This window comes from Centroberyx gerrardi, chromosome 19 (assembly GCF_048128805.1).
Source record: "Centroberyx gerrardi isolate f3 chromosome 19, fCenGer3.hap1.cur.20231027, whole genome shotgun sequence".
Classification (NCBI taxonomy): domain Eukaryota; kingdom Metazoa; phylum Chordata; class Actinopteri; order Beryciformes; family Berycidae; genus Centroberyx; species Centroberyx gerrardi.
In genome coordinates, this window is record NC_136015.1 from 19,038,432 (window position 1) to 19,060,014 (window position 21,583).

Below are 21,583 nucleotides of genomic sequence, written 5' to 3' on the forward strand. Positions count from 1 at the left end.
CCCTTTATTCAACCAGATGAGTCCATTTGAAATAAATAAAAAAAAACCTGATTTTCAAGGGGAAATCTAATGGGAAGCCTAAAGGACGCACATATTGCTCAGATAACTGAACAAAGGGTCAAGGTGCAATACAAGATGCAATTTTAAAACTTTCCACACTAGTGGGCAATGCATTTTTTTTAAGTCTTAATCAATTACTAAATAGTCTTAATAGTAAATCATTTGAATCATCTTATCATATGAGCAAACATCTGCCTTATCAAGCAACTGATTATTTTCAGCAAGCACAGCAATAAAAGGAAAAAAATAGGCACAATTACCTAGTTACAGTAGGCGCTTTCTTGCTACACTAAGAGAAGGAAGCCAATCAATCTAGTATATCAATCTCATGACTGTTTTCAATTGGCTTGACAGATAGGCGGGAAGTTTTGCATTTGTGGTCCCTAACCAGGGTGGAGACTGCGGACAGGCTGACTTCCTGAACGGAAACAGGTATCAGGTGGGGAATCTGGATGCCTTATAAAAGACCAACCTCTGTACACACACATTCCACTGAACCAAAGACCCTCAGCAAGGACAGACAAGCTTATTCCCAGGCCAAACCCTGAGGAACCAATAGGATAGCCGTTAACAGCAGTAAAGTTCATATAAGCTATCTGCAGCTCTACTGCACTGTAGTTGTCAGTTGTACCTCGAAAAGGAAATCAGTCACCTTTCCTCCAAGATGAAGTGCCTTCTTGTCCTGGGACTTTGTTCACTGGCTCTGCTGGGTTTCACCCATGCACAGGTAAAACTCTTCTTTACTGGCTGTTAAGTCTGTAGCTCAAAGTATTCTTGAAGTAGAGAGGGAGACTGACAAAAGAAAAAAAACCCTGAAAAATCTGACTTTTAACACCTTTGTGGCACAGATCTGAACTACTTTTAGGGATTGAGCAGAAATAGATCTGATTTGATATTGTTTCTTCTTACTTAGACGGCCATGAAATTCACACATTTCTGTCAAAAAGAGCTCAGATATTTTGTGCCTGCATAAATCTTATGAATCCAACTCATCTGCCATAGTGAAATATTCCATTGTTATTTTAAATTATCTTATTTTCTATTAGTGTCTTGTTTTTTTTTTTAGACTTGTTTGTATTAGTTATTCACCTAAATGCCTTTCATATCATCTATGTTATGTTATGTCATATATAGTGTCTCCCTGTTACTGTATCTGCACTGTATTTCCCTCTCAACTCAACTCTCTCTCTCTTCCTCTGTGCTTGACCAGACCGCAGTGGAACCATCATCAGCTGTAACCACGGTGACGCCAGGCACGAGCTCCCCTAACTCTACCGCGCCGGCAGCCACCACCGCGGAAAACAACACCACCGCGCCGACCAATGGCACGTCTCCCTCCAGCACCGAGGCCACGAACACGACCGCGGCCACGACCATAGCAACAGCCACGACCGGCGCGATCAATACCACCCCATTGAATGGAAAGAGCGTCATCCTCAGCTCTGTCACCCTGCTGTTTGGATCACTGTTTCTTCAAACTCTTTGGCAGTGAGCGGCGCCCCCTGGAGGGTCAGAGCTGCAATGACTGTTAAACAATCATACTGTGTAATGATACAGTGCAACGCCCTGATCTTATTTTGACGTTAAAAGGAAGTTAGTGGGATAGAGGAGATAGATTTTAGCTGTTTGCACCTGACAAAAAATTTTGGTTTTACAATGTCGAGATTGGGAAATGATGGAGGACAGAGTGGACAGAGTAGGTCTGCTAACCGATAGACAGCAAGTGCCGCAAAGTGAAGAAAGCTGCCTACAAATGATAATGAAGCCACGCATATTTGCATATCTATACTGTGCTGAATGCTGCCTGTGCTTTATTTGACGGGGGCAATGTGCAAAGCCTCAAACCTACTATATTTTGATTAATACTCTGTAAGTGCCATTTCTGAAAAACATTGCATGGAATTTGTGTGTAATTTGTATAATGTAGGCTAATTTATGTTTTACTGTGTGATGTGTGAAGGAGAAGATATTTATTTGACATATAGCCTATTGGTTAATCAAACATGAACACGAATAAAAACTCTTTTGTATTAACTACGTGCAATATTTGATTGAATTTAAGCAATCACTATTAAAACAAGAATTATTTACTTACTTAATTAGTACTTTGAGAAAACAGCCACTCATCTTTTTTTCATTTGCATGGAGCATACTGACATTGGAACAACAATGATGGAAAAAATGTACTTAAAATTTAATCAAAACGATAAAGTGCATCTTAACTGCCAATTGCCATGGGAATATTGACTTCTAATTTATTTGTGTATTACATGATATGGCATTAGCAAATATTGTTGGTAAGAAAAGATAGATACAATATTCCCTAAAGATATTGAACTGTATAATAAAAATATCATTAGAGGAAAAGGAGGTGAACAGAAGAATAGAGGTTATTCAAGAGTGAGAGTTCATGTAGTTTTTGCTGTGCTTTGTGATCTGGAAGATTTGACATTAATACTATAAGCCAAGGGCCAAATGTTGGTAAATTTAGGCTATAGCAGGTAGGTCTATGAATTCTACAAGACACTTCAGCAAGTAGCCATTTCGTCATCTTTTTTCTAAAAATACTTTTGCAACTAAGACATGAAATTGGTGACGTTGTGAGTGTTACTTTCAGTCAGTCATAGGGAGCAAAAAAGCAAATAAAGTTTAAGGAGAAATCAACACTGAGCTTCCATTCAGTGATAAAATCTAAGGGGTCCTGTACAGGCTGCACCTCAACTACAAAGTTGAACCCAAAACCTGAGTTACTTTAACAGCATGATCTGTCGCTGGTGATGTGCCGATCTCATAACGTTTTGATCATTTTGATCACACCTAAAACTATCTCGGGTACAGTATATTATGTATGCCATTAAAATATTGATGTGATAAAAATTCAAATGATACATTTAAAAATTTGCATCACACTGCACCACCATTTTAACATCAAAACTAATATGACACTGTCCCTGCTGACTACCGAATAGTAGAAAAGAACTTATTTGGGAGTGAAATCTTGACAGTGACCTTTCACCTGGCACTCAAAGTGTCAGACATGACAAAAGAATATTATATGACCTATTTAGTCACCGGCATCCTCAATTACCCATTGTCAGGTAAGTCAGATAAACCGCTGATTACTGCAACTGCTGCAATTAAACAGCCAAAAATAGCACCTGCCAAGGTCTAAAATAATCACAAGATGCTGCATCACTACAGGGAAGTACATGTATGGTTGACTGTATAGGCTACTGTAGCAGCCAATCACACATGTAAGTGTATGTGGTTAAAAATCAAACCAAGAGTCATCATCACACTGAGGAAGTAAAATGTTTCCCATGAACGTTAGCTCAAAAAAACACTGTTAAATATGCAATTTGAAAACATTTATTTTTTTATTTTTTATTTCACAAATGCTCTAAATTGCTCATAGGTATGAATTTGAGTTTGGACCCCAGGAAGACTAGTGATCACGGAGGCATCAGCTAATGGAGATCCCAATAAAGAATAAAGAATACATGAGAGAGAGAGAGAGAGAGAGAGAGAGAGAGAGAGAGAGAGAGAGAGAGAGAGAGAGAGAGAGAGAGAGAGATATCAGGGTGAGATCAATCACCACCAGTGTAATGATCTGTGGGGACCTCAATGTCAGGACAGTTATCAGGACAGAGCCTGATACCATCAGCTGCCACGGTGATGAACAAACACCTGGTATCAGCATCCCCCTGACCTTTTGCCCACCCAGGAATAATTATGATAAGATCATTAACCAAAATAGTAGATGTTTACTGCAGCTCTGTCACTCATAGTCAATTGTAGGCTATGAATCATATGGGCAATATACCTGTTGCTCAAGTCTTGGTAGTAGCACTATTGATTACATCCTCACAGATATGGATCCAGTACATGTCAGTCCTCTAATTCCCCAGTCTGATCATAGCAAAATTAACCCAGACAGGAAATCAAAACACTGGAGCTGATCCCAGCAAATTGTACAAATTCAATTTGTCCTATAAATACACTAAAGGCAGCATAGACAGACATCAAAAAACAATTTGCAACAACAAAATTCAATCACTTCTAGACCAATTCTTAATTAACACATTTCCCCATACTAACATAGGTGTAAACCTAGCCATACAACATATAAACAGAATATTTGATGAATTGGGTACATTATCCCATCTGAAGAAAACAAATTAGAAGCAAAAAGACAATGAAAAATGGTTTGGCTACAACTGCAAACACCTAAGAAAATGTATTCGACAACCAGGATATATGACTGCATTATTGTGAAATCCTAAAACAGTACAAACACACAATCAGATCTAGAAAAACACAACACATCAAGCACCAACTTGATGTAGTATACTAAGATTAAGATTAAGATTGCACTTTATTGATCCCCTAGGGGAAATTCAGATACAGATACTAGACTTGATCTTAGACAAAAGGCAGAGAATCTACCTCTGATAGTGTCTAATACTATCTCTAATACTGACCATAATATTCACACTATTCTCCTGACATCTGGAACCAAGGACTAATAACTCCAATCTTCAAACCTGGTGACAAATTCGATCCTAACAACTACAGAGGCACATGTGTCTGCAGCAACTAATTGGGGAAGATCTCCTGTTCCCTAATTAACAAGAGATAACAACAAATTTCATCCTGAGAAAAAGCCAATAATAATAATAGGATAAATACCAAATTGCCGAACAACAGTTCATATTTACACCCTCCACACACTTATAAAAACACATAAACCAAAATAAATCTAACATTTTCTCCTGCTTAGATTATGAGAAGGCTTTTGATTCAATCTGGCATGAGGGTCTCCTTTTCACAACACTAGAAAGTGGTGTTGGGGAGAAGACCTATTACATAATTAAGACTATGTACCTGAACATCTTCACCCAATGTCATGGAATGATGCAGGACAACAGCCAACTCTGTTAATAAATGAATTGGCAAGGACACTATAGAGGACTCAGCCACCCCTGGCCTGCACCCTATAAAACACAGAAGTTAAATGCCTCCAGGTTGCAGATGATCTGGTGGTGCTGTCAGAGTCTGCAGAGATTTTACACTAGGCTCCAATTTGACCGAAGCGTTGTGCCATTTAATAATATTCTTGTAAGTGAAGACAGTGTGCGGGAGTCTACAGATTTCTACTTTATCCTTCTCCTCCGACGCACCTGGCAGATACGGTTGTGCAAAGATTACCTTTTTGTTACACTAAGCTCCAATGAAATTTAACATGTACATTCATATAGGTACCTGAACCTACCAAAATAACTCCCAGCACCACATGCTGCATAGCCTATATGCTGTCCATAAAAAGATATACATCAAAAGTTTGGGCTAACGTCATTCCAAACTGATGGATATTAATATTTAATGCTACACTTAATGTGGGTTCCCAATGCTCTATTTTATATGAGGACTTAATAATATTTCCAACATTTCCAATGTACGTGTTATGAATAAAAGTGAACTGGCACATGGCTATTGGTCGACTTCTTATCGCTGTTAACTATTCACTAATGCCATAAACAAGAGTCTTTGTTCTTTGATTTCTTTTACCCACAGGCTATCTTTGTTCTGTTATGACGAAATGAATTTTGTTCTCAGTAATGGAAAAAGAATGTGAGCATGAGGAGAGTAAAGATATAAAATTGATAAGTGGTGAACCTTGACTCTTTCGTTTATGGTGCAGTGTACAAAGACGATAAGCCCCACTGAAATTATACAACCATTTTTCTTTGCACACACACACACACACACACACACACACACACACACACACACACACACACATTACATTACATTACATTATGTCATTTAGCAGATGTTTTTTTCCAAAGCAAATGCTCCATACATAGAAGGATGTGTGTGTGTGTATGTACACCTTTTTTACATACACAAATGCATGCAACCCTCCTCCCACCCCCCACCTCCCATCACCCAAAGTCACACACACACACACACACACACACACACACACACACACACCATTAAGCACCTTCCTGGATCCAGGGCCAGGGCATACGTCATGCGTTCCCACCTACCTTTGCCGAAACTCAATATATTGGTATATAAGAACAAGACAGAAAGGGAGAAAAGTGACCACTCAGTATCCCAGAGGGACACAAGGTGGAAATAGACCGGTGGAAATACAACAGCTGAACTTGAACAGCCTGGAAATACATCAGCAAGTTCTGTGTGATTGGACAATTAAAATAATTCTGGTGGCACATCTCTGCCTCTTCTTGCCTCTCCACCATGAAGACTTTGGCTCTGGGTTTCTGTACACTGGCATTGCTGGCCTCATGCATAGCACAGGTAACTATTATTTTTAACTGACATACATGCTTTGTACTTTTGTTCTACAATATGACATGATACCTGAAATGGAAATGATTCTTCAGACTGAGTTTTCAACATTAGTAATTTGATGGTTCCTGTACAGGCAGAACGTTTTTTTTTTTTTTTTTTTTTAATCATGGAATCCTTAGGTGACTCTTCACACTTAACGGCACAGTAGACGTTGTTATACCATAATTGTTGCTCAAATTGTTTGATCATTTCTAGATATGAGTTTTGATGTAATAGATATCAATCTTATAAAAAAATCTTATCTTCCTTTACATTTGAAAATGACGATGTGATACACACTGCAACAGGTAGGAAGAGAGAAAAGTGCACATGCAACAGGTTGCTGCTCAATTTCTAATGTGTTTCCACATGACAAGAGTGCTGATATATTATCATTAGACTGGAATTCCAGAACAAGACCAGATTCATTGAGTTTTAGCCCTAGTCTAAAAAAGTTTAAAAACACGTAGCATACTGTAATATAGCTATTAGAGTTGAATGACGGCTTGAGTAAATCATGGATTTAAAGGGATGTTTTGGACATAGAATTTGGAAGTTTTGGGGAGGAAAGTAGCAGTAGCTCCTGGGTATAGTAGAGTACCTTATCAAGCTTATCTTTTTAATTTTGATGGTCCATCATAAAAGCCACCTCTCTCGATTGAAACTGCAATGTAACTGGTGTCAGATAATAAAGTAAGTATCAGCTAGGTAAACAGAAGCATTGCTTGGGTGACAAACTAACGTCACTTTCCTAAACATTGACTGAAATGGTATTTCCTCTCAATCCCCAATCAAGAGTCAAGAACCTACATCTGCTGCTCCTACAACTCAACCAGACTCTACTACTGACACGTCAGCACCTGTGACCAGACCGCCATCTCCAACAACTGCAACCACATCTGCTTCACCTCCATCACAACCTTCTACCACAGCTCCAGTCATTACACCTGGATCAAATGCTACAACCATTGCTACAACCAATGCTACAACCATCTCTACAGCCACTACTATAACCATCGCTCCAACCAATGCTACAACCATTGCTACAACCAATGCTACAACCATCTCTACAGCCACTACTATAACCATCGCCCCAACCAATGCTACAACCATCACTTCAACCACTATTACAACCATCCCCCCAACCAATGCTACATCTGTCACCCCAACCAATGCTACAACTGTTGCACCAACCAATGCTACCACCGTCAGCCCAACAAATGCTACAACCGTCCCTTCAACCACTATTACAACCATTGCCACAACCAATGCTACAACCGTCGGCCCAACAAATGCTACAACCATCCCTTCAACCACTATTACAACCATCCCCCCAACCAATGCTACATCTGTCACCCCAACCAATGCTACAACTGTTGCACCAACCAATGCTACAACGGTCCCTTCAACCACTATTACAACCGTCGCGCCAACCAATGCTACAACCGTCGGCCCAACCAATGCTACAACCGTCGGCCCAACAAATGCTACAACCGTCCCTTCAACCACTATAACAACAATCACCCCAACCAATGTTACAACCATCGCTCCAATCAATGCTACAACTGTCACCCCAACCAATGCTACAACTGTCGCACCAACCAATGCTACAACCGCCCCTTCAACCACTATTACAACAATCACCCCAACCAATGTTACAACCGTCGCCCCAACCAATGCTACAACCATCGCACCAACCAATGCTACAACCGTCCCTTCAACCACTATTACAACCATCGCCCCAACCAATGCTACAACTGTCGGCCCAACAAATGCTACAACCGTCGCACCAACCAATGCTACCACCGTCCCTTCAACCACTATTACAACAATCACCCCAACCAATGCTACAACCGTTGCACCAACCAATGCTACAACCATCCCTTCAACCACTATTACAACAATCACCCCAACCAATGCTACATCCGTTGCCCCGACCAATGCTACAACCGTTGCCCCAACCAATGCTACAACTGTCGCACCAACCAATGCTACAACCGTCCCTTCAACCACTATTACAACAATCACCCCAACCAATGCTACAACCGTCGCACCAACCAATACTACAACTGTCGGCCCAACAAATGCTACAACCGTCGCCCCGACCAATGCTACCACCGTCCCTTCAACCACTATTACAACAATCACCCCAACCAATGCTACAACTGTTGCCCCGACCAATGCTACAACCGTTGCCCCAACCAATGCTACAACTGTCGCACCAACCAATGCTACAACCGTCGCACCAACCAATGCTACAACTGTCCCTTCAACCACTATTACAACCGTCGCCCCAACCAATGCTACAACTGTCGGCCCAACAAATGCTACAACCGTTGCCCCAACCACTGCTACAACTGTCACCCCAACCAATGCTACAACTGTCACCCCAGCAAATGCTACGACCATCCCTTCATCCACTGTTACAACTGTCACCCCAACCAATGCTACAACCATCTCTACAACCCTCCCTCCAACTACAGCAACCACCATCACTCCATCCACCCCAAAAGCCTCTACAACTCAACCTCCAACTGATCCTCCAACAACTGCAGCCCCAACAACATCCACCCAATCCACCACTACGCCCAGTGGGAGCTCAGGAGTCAGAGCTTCTCTACTGAGTTGTGTGGTGCCATTGCTGCTGTACGCACTGTGCAGCTGAGCAATAAATGACCATGCATGTGTACTCCAATGGTTAAAATGAATTCATGGAGTAAACGTGAAGGGACTGAACGGTGCAAATGTGCAGCATAATATGTATTGGCATGCATTTTTCTACAGAGTAAAAACTAGGGCAGATGTTGACCTTTATTTATGGACATTGGCAGACTGTTCCTAAACTCACTAAATATATTGGTTACAAATCAGAAATATGTAGAAATATGTAATGTTTTGCATACAATGCCATGAGTCTAAACCCTGACACTATTATGTCAACTGGCGTCAGGCAAATGTTCTAAATGAATTAGTGCTGTAAATATGTAGCTGATTAAGACCATTAATATCCCTGTAAGTTTAAGTTTAAGGTTGAGTTTAGTTGTGTTTAAGTTATAGGATAGGAGTATTGAAAACAAAGTTGTGCAGAGCATACAGTAAACATTTTTAAACAAATGATTATGTGACTGCATAAAATGTGAACAGTGGTAATGGAACATGAAGTTTATTTATATAGACTGATTCCGGGAGCAATAAACTGTATATTTCCATTAAAAAACAACAAAATGTAGCTATTCAAACTTTGTAGATTTTGCACAGTTATTTAATCTTCAGATCGACAGATAGCCAGCAGAGCCTGTAGATGATCTCCCTTGAACTGTTTCTGTTGGAAGAAGAAGAGTTTTTGAAAGTGTGAAGAAGAGAAATAAAAACATGATTTGCTCTTAAAATCAACCTTGTTTCGAATTCAATGTTTCATATGAGAAGCACAATAATGTCATGTCAATACACAGGTGACATTAGACAGGTGTTCTACATGCTTATGGGCTTGAGCAGCCGTGTGTACAGTATGTCTGTGCGTGTGTGTGTGTGTGTGTGTGTGTGTGTGTGTGTGCATCTGACCAACCTGTAGAGCAGTGTAGAGCGAGGTGCCTGTTTGTTTAAGGTAGGCGGCTCTGACACACAGCAGATCTTCCTCACAGTGAGACACCATAACCCCCTGCACTATTGATATCTGAAACAGGGAAATGTTCTTTGTGTGTGCGGTTTGATAATTTGATAATTTTACAACCACTAAGAAGAAGGTAGATGTAATATAATGCACAAGACAACAACAGTAAACAAACTACTTTTCAACTACTTTTCTGAAGGCTGCTTCTATAAAACAAAGAGAATAACCCTGTCCCTCCACTAAGTGGTGTACAAAGCAAAGAAACAACAATGTCCAACAAATGAAGTGTCAGCAAATAATGGGTCATGTGAACCATTCCCATGGCAAATAAATAAAGAATGAATGAATGGATTAAAAAATGATTGAGTGATACTTCTAATAATCCATGCAACAACCCACTGATCCATTAATCTACAGAATGAGTTGATCAATCAGCAGAAGAAAAAAAACCAACTAATGATAACAGCATCTTACCTTCTTGGTCTCTAGTCTTTGGGCGAGGTAGAGATCAGGGTTTTGAATGCACTGCGCTGCGATTACACAGAGAGCAAGAGATGTCAGTGATTAATCATCCTGTACAGTACATACCACACACACACAGACATACACACACACACACACACACACACACACACACACACACACACACACACACACACACAGTTTCTACAACAATATTTACCTAAAATTCTCAAACCCTGTCTAAAGTCTCCTGTGAATCGTTTCTCCAGAGTCTGATCAATCGTCTGTCCACTCTCCAGCTCCAGCGCCATCAACACTGTCAATAAAATACAAAGTTGGAGCAATGAAACATATTCAGATCCAGAAGATTTTAGACTTTCTAATAAAGCACATAGAAACAAAGATATAAGACAGACACAGACACTCGTGCAGGTTTTTCAGTCAGGCAGCAAAAACAACAAAGAAGGTATACACACACTAACCCTTACGCACATACACTCACTGTATGCCTCACCTCTGTTAAGATGGTCTGAGTCTCTTGAGGTCAGTATGTTGATCCATGGCTCAGTGTCAGCCTTTTTCCCATTCAGTGACGCAGACAGAGCCTGGTAGAATAAAAGCCATACAACACAGTCAGAAAGGGGTGATCAATCAAACATACCACTGTTGTCATATGAAAACCTCGTAACTCCAACCTTTGTGATTTTCACGTTTTAACTTCAGTTGAAGGATTCCGTGCTCTTCTATGTGTTGAGAAAATTCTAACACCTTGGTCTTATGAAACCCTTTCAAAACCCATTGGATAAACTCAAAAATGCATGCATTCAAGCTGAAAACAAGGCTGCTTTTCTTATTATTTTGAGAATTGAGAAAAATTGATTGTTGCCTGTGTAATTCCTGTATAATTTGTACATTTTCATTTCATTTCGGCTTATTCCCTGGTTTATCATATATTTTCTATGTGTGGGGAACAAGATAAAAAGAAAACTATAGTAAAAAAGGAAAGAAAAATTGAAAAAAAAACAAATTTTTGTATAATGGAAAATAATACCTCAATATCTCTTTGTACCACACCAGCAACATTTTCTTTCTGTTGGGAAAGAGGGATGGTAAACATTGATGGCCATTTCAATGTCATAGCTAAATGTAACACTCCCACATAAAACATAGTAGAAATTATCAATATTTCATACTGTTACAGATTTAGCTATGGCATAAGTCCCAGTTTATACATGCTTCCTTCATTGCTGCTGCACTGTTGTTCCATACCCAAGAGAAAAGGTTATATAAAGGGTGGGGGAACTTCCACTGTAGCTTACTGTCCATCTCCCGCAATGTTAAAGACAATTGCATCAGTTTGGAGGTAAAGGTGAAGGTAAAGGGGATACAATTACATTTAACAAAGCCAGAATAAGCTTAGCAAAGTCTCCACTGGTTTCTCCTTTCAGATCCTTCTCCAGGTCCCTCTTATACACTGAAAAACAGGACAAACAGGACAAATATGAATAGAGATTGTGTGGAAAGATTTGGATACCAGTGTACGGTTGTGTGGCCGTACATGATGAAAAACGATTTTGGGGAAGACTAAGTGCTGTGATTTACATTCACTGTAGGCAGCGTTGATTTCTTTGAGTTGCTTGCCAGATCTTGTACACAGGATCTCCAGCAGCGTGTCCTCATCTGTGCCTATACCCTGCACACACACATGTACACACACACACACGCAGACACACAAATACAGTTAAAGCTGTATATGATAACACTGCAATATACATCAACTTCAAACTATTGCAGGGTCATTACACACACACACACACACAAAATATAATAATAGGGATACAGAACAATGCCTGGACCTCAACATGGATGCACACACACACACACACACACACACACACACACACACACACACACACCTCCATGGCCTGTCGCAGGCGCTGAGCCTCATGCTGCAGTGGGGTCATCAGCAGCGCCAGCAGGAGAGTCTCCAGCTCTCCAGACAGAGCCTTCTTCACACCGGACACCAGGTCCTGCAGCACATTAAACACCATGCAGTCACAGTTTGACCACAGAGAAACTGTGCAGTGCTGAGCAGTGCTGTTCCATGCTGTGATGAAGGAGTTTACATGCACAGAGTAACCTGGCTATTGGCCATTCTCTGGTTTATGTCTTATTCTGGTATTGCTGTTTAGAAGCACCTTCGATGCCCTGCAGTATCTATGCTGCTGTGAAGAAAAAGAAATTAACAGAATATTCCTGTCCACAAATTGAATAGTCTGCCAGCAAAAAAGAGAATGAAAAAAGGTGCGGCTGCCAGCTACCCCTCCCTGTTTGAGTGAGGTTACTTCTAATACAGGGGAAAGAACTGATGGTCACAATAGCAATAATAATATTAAATAATATCAAAATATACACATAACACAGTGTGAGTGTAAATTTGTGCAGAAAACCAAAGGGGAAAAGGAGTAAGATGTTGCCAAGAAATGGTAAATCGTCCCTTACAGTTTTAATAATAAAACTATAGTAAAAATGTAATCCTCGCACTAACTCAACATGTGACTCACTGTTATATTATTAAACATTATATAGCTAAACCCCTTCTCTAAACAAAGGTGTGTTCAAACACTGACCGGGTTTAAAACCAGTTCACATAATATTTGAACAGCAAACACTTGGAAGTTACAGATGAGCAAACAGCACACAAAGACTGTCGCATGTTATCATTGCAAGCGACACAAAGCAACGCTACATTAAGTTTTACTGCATAGCATGGATCATTTTAGGAATACAGGAATATTTATTACTTCTATTGTTGTGAGCGCTGTGACTTTGAACATTACACTCTTTATTCTTTTGGCTATTTATAATGCTGGTGATCTAGGAATTGAAGCTCATTCTATTGTTGCACATTGTTGTTCTGGATAGGAGTGTCAGCTTAATGCCTAAAGTGTAAATGGAAAATGTAACATATTCCTAAAATCTCCTGTGATAGCTAAAGCAGGGCCTTAAAGCCTGCTTCCAGTGACCTCATCAGCCTATTCAAATTTCTAAATTATTCTGAAAATATTCTCAAAATGTAATATGCCGCCAGTCACAATACCACTCAAGTTCATAAGCTCATATCAGGGGAAAGAGAGGGTGAATCAGAGGTGATGTAAAATGTACTGTAACACATCTGCCTGTTTCAATCAGTAGGAATCACTTTTTTCTACCCAAAGGAGGCCAACGGTGGTAAGATATTGCTAGTATAATAACACTGTAAACCAGATTTTCCCCTACCACTGAATGCTGCCTTAAGGAGATGCTGAACTGTGAAAAAATTCCATTAGTCAGAGTTTTGACAAGAGTACAATTCTGGAGGGACAACACTGCCGTAAACATGCTGAGCTCGTTTGTTTCTTTACCCTCTCCGTTATTCCCTGGTAGGTCTTGGTGATGACCTGTCTCTGAGCGCTGTCCCGATTGGTCAGGATTCTCACCAGAGTCACTGCATCTGTGCCAGAGACAAGAGGTTTGCATTACAGAGCTGGTTCCTTCATAATTACTATAGCCATTGCACCCAGCGCAATGACATTACAATACAATATAATGGGTTTAAAAATGTGGCGAGGAGGCAAGAGGAAAGAGAGAATGTGTGCAGCTGTATCCTGTAGACTTGCGATTATAGCTATAATACCTCCCTCCAAATTAGCTTTACTGTATGCTCTACTATTACATTTTCCATTACAAAGTCTATGCTGGAGTACCTTTCTTCTCGAGTGCTGTCTGGATCTCCATAGCATCCCTCTCAGGGTAGAAGTTGGAGAAGGGTCGCATCGTTCCCAGGGTTCCCCAGGACATTTCCTATTGGAGTGGCAAGGGGGCGAGAGAGAGGGGGAGACAGAGGGAGAGAAAGAGAGAGAGAGAGAGAGAGAGAGACAGAGACACAGAGAGACACAGAGAGAGAGAGATTGTTACCACATATATTCCTTGCAACACATATTGTTTTTGTAACAATAAAGCCTGTTTGAATTTGAATTTGAGAGAGATAGAATTACTGAGATGACCGAGTGTGAGAATCTACTTCAGATTTTTAACACAAACCACTAAATATTGATGCTGAAAGGACATTATGAAGACTAGAGACACTGCGTACATGCAAACTGTACAGAAGGAAACAAAATTTAACTAGGTGGCAGGAAACTGGAAAGGAATGGCATGTGTAACAAGAGAAGAAGTCAGATAATAATGGGGATGAGCACACATGCCATGACGGTGTCGGCAGAAGAGAAGCAAAGATATGACTGTTTTCATCATGCTTGAATTTAAAGAATGTCTATAGTGTTGGGGGCGGGGGGTGGGGGGTGGGGGGGGTGAAGGACGGGTTGGAGTATCAGTTATACCGATTATACAAGAGAAGACAGATATGAGGAAGGAAATAAGCTTCATGTTGGGGGATGCACGATCAATGCAAGATCATATTAATGCAAGATAGTATTCTTTGTTTGGCAGCGATTTTCTTTACATTCAAATCTTTTTTTGGAGTTCACCCTTGCATTCCAGTGCGACTTGGTGCATCGCTTGCGAGTCACTTTTCTAGATAACAGAATGCAGTGGGACAGAGGGAAGAGAGGGAGAAGCATGTCTGCTTACATACGATTTGAAGTAGTCAGGGTCCATGGCTTCTTTATTCCTGCAAGAAAGAATGTGAGCAAATAGACACAGATAGTCCACACACATGCAGAAACATGAATAACATTAACCCACATGCCCATCCACACCACCACACCCACCCACCCACACCCATCACTCCCCCCCCCCACACACACACAGACAATCTACACAGTCTAGGAATTAATTACTTAAAATTCTTTGGTGTGACTAGCTCTCACAGAGAATTTTTCTTACTTTATTCAGAATTTAAATTCAGTTTTATTCAATCAATGTGTCAACAAAACAGCAAAGGTGTGTCTACCTACAGTATAAGGGATTGTTTAACTTCCTCCCTGTTAAAACACACACACACACCTAACAGAATAACATATTTCCAATCAGCTAAGAGCAATATTTTTTTCCAAAATACTTGCAAGAATGCCAATATGTCCTACCTGTATCAGAATGCTGTGGCAGCTGCAGAAAGGTGAGGAGGTAGTGTAGTTTCTGACAATCAGCCTCGTATCTCAGTCCCACCCGTACCATGCCACACCTGCTGCAGTACACCCACTAGGCTGTCAATCACACATCTGACCAATCGGTGCTCAGTATCTTCATTATCTCCAGTTTCTGTCATTACCATTGGCTTGCAGGATTATTACGACGACCCACTTGCACAATATGTGGCATTCCAAGCAGAGGAGGAATCCAGACAGACAGGTTTGTTTACAGGTGACCCTTGCACTGAAATGACCATAAAATCTAACATTTGCGGCTAATAGGGCCAAAAAAAAAAACCTCTGTGGAATTTAAAGTAATATCAGTGAGGAATTCATATGGTTTTAATTCAGTAAAATATACATTTCCTCAAAGTATGCATAGTATTGACATTTTGAGTTCAGAATTCAGCTTTAACTACATCAAGATAAAGCAGATGCCTGATTATCAAACTCACCGAGCAACATGCCGCTCAGCCTGGGAAGTGAAGCAGGGGGCCCGACTTGGTTTCAGGATGATATACTGTTGTTCTTCCTGAGGCTGGTATGTTCATGCATGCTCCGACTGTTAAATCAAACGAGTTTTGTCTTTTTGGCTCTGAAACCTGAAAACTAAATCGTTTCAAGAGAGAGGAATAATCTGACAAAGGGGCTTTTCAGCTCAAGCATTTGTGAACGCCCGTGGTAAGATCAGATGTCCATTCAGCAGCTCTTATCCAATATATCAAGTTCAGTTTCAGACTCTGTCGCAGCGAAGTACAGCTCACATATTGTGGCACACTATGAAAAATAAAGTACAGTAACACACCATTTGTTGACAAACCAATTTCTAACAGGAAAAAAAGGCTTGTTACCTTATACCTGTGCATGACAAATCTTTTGGACAAACGTATTCCTCTTTACAGTGTTAATTTGCCTGATCCACTGTGCTGTCTGCCATCTACTTGCAGTGCACCTGCAGGGAAATATGAGAGCTGTGTGGTTACCATAAACAACATGGATCTGTGGCAAGTTTTTCTGGTCTTTGGTAGTATAGCCTAAAGGAAGAACTGTTTCATTATTCAGCTGTAAAATGCAAAGGATTCAGGATAAGTGTTATTTTGTCAAACAAGGAATTAAGTTACCAACTATTGTCTAGAAAAGTATCATATTGCTATCGACCATTTTATAAGAGCAGGCGTCACTTGTTTCAAACATTGCATATCTCGTTTTAAAATGAAAGGGTTTTTATTGTTGTGAATTCTAAATATATTATCGGCTGTTTTCCATTTTGCATATAGTATTCCCTCCTGTAGCACCTGTCAGAGTAGCACTTGTAGCTTGTTTGATGCATCTCAGAAAGACATCTATAGAAATCTATCTATAGAAATACAAAACAATTACCCTATAAGCTTGTTTAAGTAGGCACTGGACTCATGTGAACAGATGAATGGAAGCATGAATGAAAGAAAGCAGGAGTAAATAATCAAATAAAAAATGAATGGATGAATAAAATGGTCCTTAAGAGTAGTGTAAAACCAACATTGACTCAATAATATACTGTACCTTAGACATAAATGTCAGAAAATCAGGAAACAAGGGAGAAAAAAGAAAACAGGAATCCTCATTACACATGAATGAGAGCATCTCCAAAAACCCTGAATTCCTGATAAATCATGGAAAATCAGATTCCTGTGTGAATGATTCCTTAGATTATTGTGAGTTTCACACATAATTGAATAGTATTTATCATACTTTTGCAATCAATTAACCAGTTTTTTTATTTTTATATTTTTTATTCAATATTTTAAAACCACTCCCTTTTATATTACATTTCACATTATTTTTTTCAGTATCAAATAATAATATATAGATGAAGCGAGTAACATACATTTTCATGTCACAATATGTTTGATATCTATGAAAATACCTCAAGAAACAGAAATACCTTTAAAGATAATAACCTGACAGAAACTGCACACAGTGTAACAAACAGTGAATTGCACTGTACAATGCAATGTGATATTCTGCATACAAGAACTGCAACATTTCCCATCAAACATTCAGATTAAAAAAAAAAAGACATTCAAAAAAGCAAAGATTTCCATGCACAAAATACATTTGCTGCACACTACATTCCTTTGGCTTCATTCATCCACTGATCTATCTTAAATATAATGGTAGCCACATAGTGTTCACACTAGCAAAACAAGTTAAGTCATCCAGAGAAGCAATTAAACCTCCAATTGTTCCATTGTAAACAAAGTTATGTAAGCAACCGCTACAGGTGCTTCTGCCGCCAGAGAATTTGCCTTAGCCTGGAATAAAACAAATAGGGAGAATCTATTTTGAATACCCAAATTGTTGACTAATGATGCCATCCAATGAAAGTCAAAAGTGCAAGACTTGGGATAAATCCTTGACTAACCACTCCCTCAATCACTGGATACAAGTGTATGGCTTTGTACCGGTCAAATGGGTTGTACCAACTGGGCAAAGGAGGGGAAGAATGTCTGTAAACATCCAAAAGTACATCATCCAAAAATATACATGTAAAGTTGATTTGTGCTTTCCATTCTCGTCAGAAGATCCCAGTCATTGCCATCGAGTCAAGGCACAGAGAGTTTATGATTTTTTTTGCTAGTCCTTGCATGTAGAAAATCATTATTTATCGTACAGAAAGTAGAATAATTTCTTGATAGAGAGTCCAATACCACAAAACAGTCTGCTAACTGTCTTGAAGATAATCCAAGTCTGGCCAAGAGGGATGAGTTTGCTTGGTGATGAGGGGAAAATGTGAAGGGCCAGTATCACATGTCTGTGTTCTTAATCATGCAACGTCCACACTAGTTAATGTGGATCCTGGGGTTCGGAAGAAAGGGGCTTTTGGGTATAAAATTAAATTGGATTGTAAGGCAATAGCAGTAGAGGTTCCCAGAATAATAAGGAAATATTTTGGGATTATTAAGGGAAGATTGATGCGCGGTTGAGGGAAAGTTGAGGGAAGACTGATGATGTGAGGTTGTGAGGTTACAGCAGCTCCAGCTCCCACTGTTGGCTGGGCCTCTCCTCACTCTCTGGCATGATCACCACATGGTCCTTGTCATACGTTTTGCCACCTGAAGACAAGGGAAAGGATTTTGCTTTAAAAGCTCAAGGCATCATGTTCATGGCATCATGTTTATCTTGGAGAAACAAAAATGTTGACACATCCTGAACAACATTTTAAGATAACATTGCTAAAGAGATTTTAATTTTAACAGATTGAAGGCAATGAGGGCTCTGTTATCCAAACAGCACTCAACATGACCATTTTCAAATATTAGTACCTTATCTTATCAAGAATAAACAGTACTGAACAGTACCTGAAACAGTAGCGCAGTACTTCATTTGACAGCCTAAGCCCTTACTTTCTTACCACATGGAAATGGCAGATGCACTATCAATAAATGCATGTAGCAATCATGCAGAAGAGGGGGGAAATGGCCCAGTTTTTCTACTTCAAGAAAAACTCATACCTTTGACATCCAGGACCATGCCGGGGAAAGTAAGGCTGGCGATGGTGCCTCTCGTCTGGGCTGTCCAGGTCTGGATGGGCTGGCGGGTTTCTGACCACAAAACCACTTTGGCTGCTGGCTCTATGTTGCCCATCACCTGCAGGCTCATGGTTGGAGATATCTACAGCAGAAACATACAACATGACACAAGTTCAGTGATAGAGAAGGAAAAGATATTTGTGCAGAGATTTAAATGTCTACCCCACTGCAAAAAACATCCATCTTAACAAGTCATTTATTCTCATATCCAGCCTTTAAATCTTATTTTTCTTAAAACAAGAGAAAAATTCTGCCAGTGGGGTGAGATAACTGCACTTGTTTCCAATGCAGTTTCACTTGTTTCAGGAATTTTCTGATGAGTGTCATACATATAAACAAGTCAGGAAAAGGCAGATCACTGCACTACTATCAAGAAAATGACACTTGATTCTACAAAATTCTTGAAACAAGTTGATTTATATTGGAAACAAGTGAAATTATCTAATGTCATTGGCAGATTGTTTCTCTTATTTTAAGAAAATTAATGACTTGTTAAGATGGAGATTTTTTGCAGTGTGTCCAGTGAATATTTATGTTAAGTTCAATTAACTTACCTTGTTCTTGATGAGTCCATCCTGGTAGAACCAGATGTCACTAATGCCCTCCACCTGTGGCGTCACCACCACTCGCCCCGTCTTCATCTCCTCCACGCCGCCCTGGATGGACAGATAGTGGCCTCGCTGTGTGTTCTTGATGCGTAAAAATCGTCGCTTCTGCAGGAGACAAAATGCCACATGTGAGCCCAAAAAAAACATGGTGACAGGTGGGTACAGACTCACAGAACTAGGTGGTTCCTAAATCGAGATGTCCGTCCTAGGAATAAACCATGTGCGATCTGTTTTAGGGTGGCTTTACACTTTAAAATATGACAGCATTACATTGTTTCCACTGTTTTAAATTAACGATTTATAGCTTCAGTTCTTAATGCTAAAATTTAAACAATTTGAATACTTTTTAAAATATTTTTCTTAAATTAAATATTAGCCCAAAGTGACGAGTGACAAATTACTCTTTGACACTTCAACTAAAGCCCTATACACAGCCTTTTATATTGTGTTGGGTGACAAATGTTGCTACTAATGATGAGTATTTTGCCATTACAATATAAAATGTGTGCATAATGGATGTGCTGATGAAAGGGGAGATAAAAGAGGACTGGTTCACATACCTGTCTGACCGGGTACATTGAGCCAATAGTCTGTAGTGAGCTGAATTTAGGCCAGTTGGTGATTTCGATCGGTTCCAATAGGAACTGGCGCCCCCTGTAGTTACTATGTTCACATATCACCCAACTGCAGAGGCGAAAGGGAAAAATTAGAGGGCGCTTTGATGCACACAACACACACAAACATACACACCCATCCAAAATAAACAGGTTATACAGAAAAAGTCAAGTGGATAAACCTGTAGCCTCAGTAGACACAGTCATCCCTTTCCCACTGACTCAATGAATAATAAAAAATACTAACAAGGTGAGAGGCTTGCCGTTCTCCTTTTGAACCCCCCAGAAAATAACAACTTATTTCTGTCAGTCACATGTGTGTCAGTGTAAATACACCGACCAAAACGCAAACACACATAAATGGCCACACATAGTCTCCCCAAGCACATACACACACACACACACACACACAGACACACCCACACTTACCAGCCGCTGTTGACCCTGAGAGAGAGGATGTGGTTGTTGAAGCCCTCTTCAACCATGCTGAGCACCTCCATATCCGTGGTGATTTCTCTGCCCTCGTGACACTCCAGACCAAACAGAGAGATGGAGGGAATCGAGAACATCTAGACAGAGGGCGAGAGAAGAGGGCGCGAGGTGAGAAAAGATGCAGAGAGAGATGGAGAGAGAGAGAGACAGAGAGAGAGAGAGAGGGAAAACAGAACATTTTCTCTCACCATTGGCACAGCCTTGACAGAGCGGATGGTGCAGCTGGTGGGGCAGCCCATGCTGGTAAAATTGGGGTAGTCTCCTTCTGATAGGACATACACGTTCCCAGCGTACTGTTTACCCTCGTAGAGCACCCAGCTGAAATACAGAGCAATGAATTATTACGATTTTTTGTTTTTAACTGTTACTTCATGTATTGAATCACTATCAGCCAGCATCATTCAAAGCAAAGACAGTACCATTCAGTTTGCCTTTAATTTGAGTAATAGTGTGACTTTGGAATTAGGTTTAATTTAACACTGTAGTGAAAAATAGGTAATTTGCGTATAGAAGCTCTACAAAAAAGTCTTAAAGTTGCGGCTGGAGTTTTATATGTCAAAATGTTTATTTAAGTGGATAAAAAAAATGAAAATTCAAGTTAGTTAGTGCTCCATAAAACGCTCCATATGTCAAAAATCCTCGGACCACATCATTATTATGTATAGTATGTTTT

General features: G+C 40.0%; 2 protein-coding genes and 1 long non-coding RNA gene across 3 annotated transcripts in view; 1 reads left to right on the plus strand and 2 right to left on the minus strand.

Moving 5' to 3' along the window:
- Positions 1–562: 562 nt before the first annotated feature.
- On the plus strand, positions 563–1,950 carry LOC144542921 (uncharacterized). Its single transcript, XR_013507509.1, has 2 exons — positions 563–787; positions 1,271–1,950. It is a non-coding gene; the product is annotated as an uncharacterized LOC144542921 (long non-coding RNA).
- Positions 1,951–9,559: 7,609 nt separating this feature from the next.
- On the minus strand, positions 9,560–15,820 carry anxa14 (annexin A14). The gene is made up of 13 exons (XM_071915378.2): positions 15,580–15,820; positions 15,125–15,164; positions 14,239–14,335; positions 13,897–13,985; positions 12,409–12,522; positions 12,095–12,185; positions 11,887–11,966; positions 11,544–11,582; positions 11,007–11,097; positions 10,713–10,808; positions 10,505–10,560; positions 9,986–10,093; positions 9,560–9,742 (listed from the first exon to the last, which is right to left on the minus strand). The coding sequence occupies exons 2-13, from the start codon at positions 15,149–15,151 to the stop codon at positions 9,683–9,685; spliced, it is 948 nt and encodes a 315-aa protein (XP_071771479.2). The 5' UTR covers positions 15,152–15,164; positions 15,580–15,820; the 3' UTR covers positions 9,560–9,682.
- Positions 15,821–17,279: 1,459 nt separating this feature from the next.
- Positions 17,280–21,583, minus strand: part of crybg2 (crystallin beta-gamma domain containing 2) — a 47,584-nt gene continuing 43,280 nt past the window's right edge. Inside the window, exons 19-24 of the mRNA XM_071915356.2 lie at positions 21,099–21,228; positions 20,848–20,987; positions 20,365–20,488; positions 19,751–19,909; positions 19,119–19,278; positions 17,280–18,719 (exon numbers count right to left, since the gene is read on the minus strand). Of these exons, the coding sequence (XP_071771457.2) occupies positions 18,631–18,719; positions 19,119–19,278; positions 19,751–19,909; positions 20,365–20,488; positions 20,848–20,987; positions 21,099–21,228 (802 nt within the window). The 3' untranslated portion in view covers positions 17,280–18,630. The remainder of the gene's footprint in view (positions 18,720–19,118; positions 19,279–19,750; positions 19,910–20,364; positions 20,489–20,847; positions 20,988–21,098; positions 21,229–21,583) is intronic.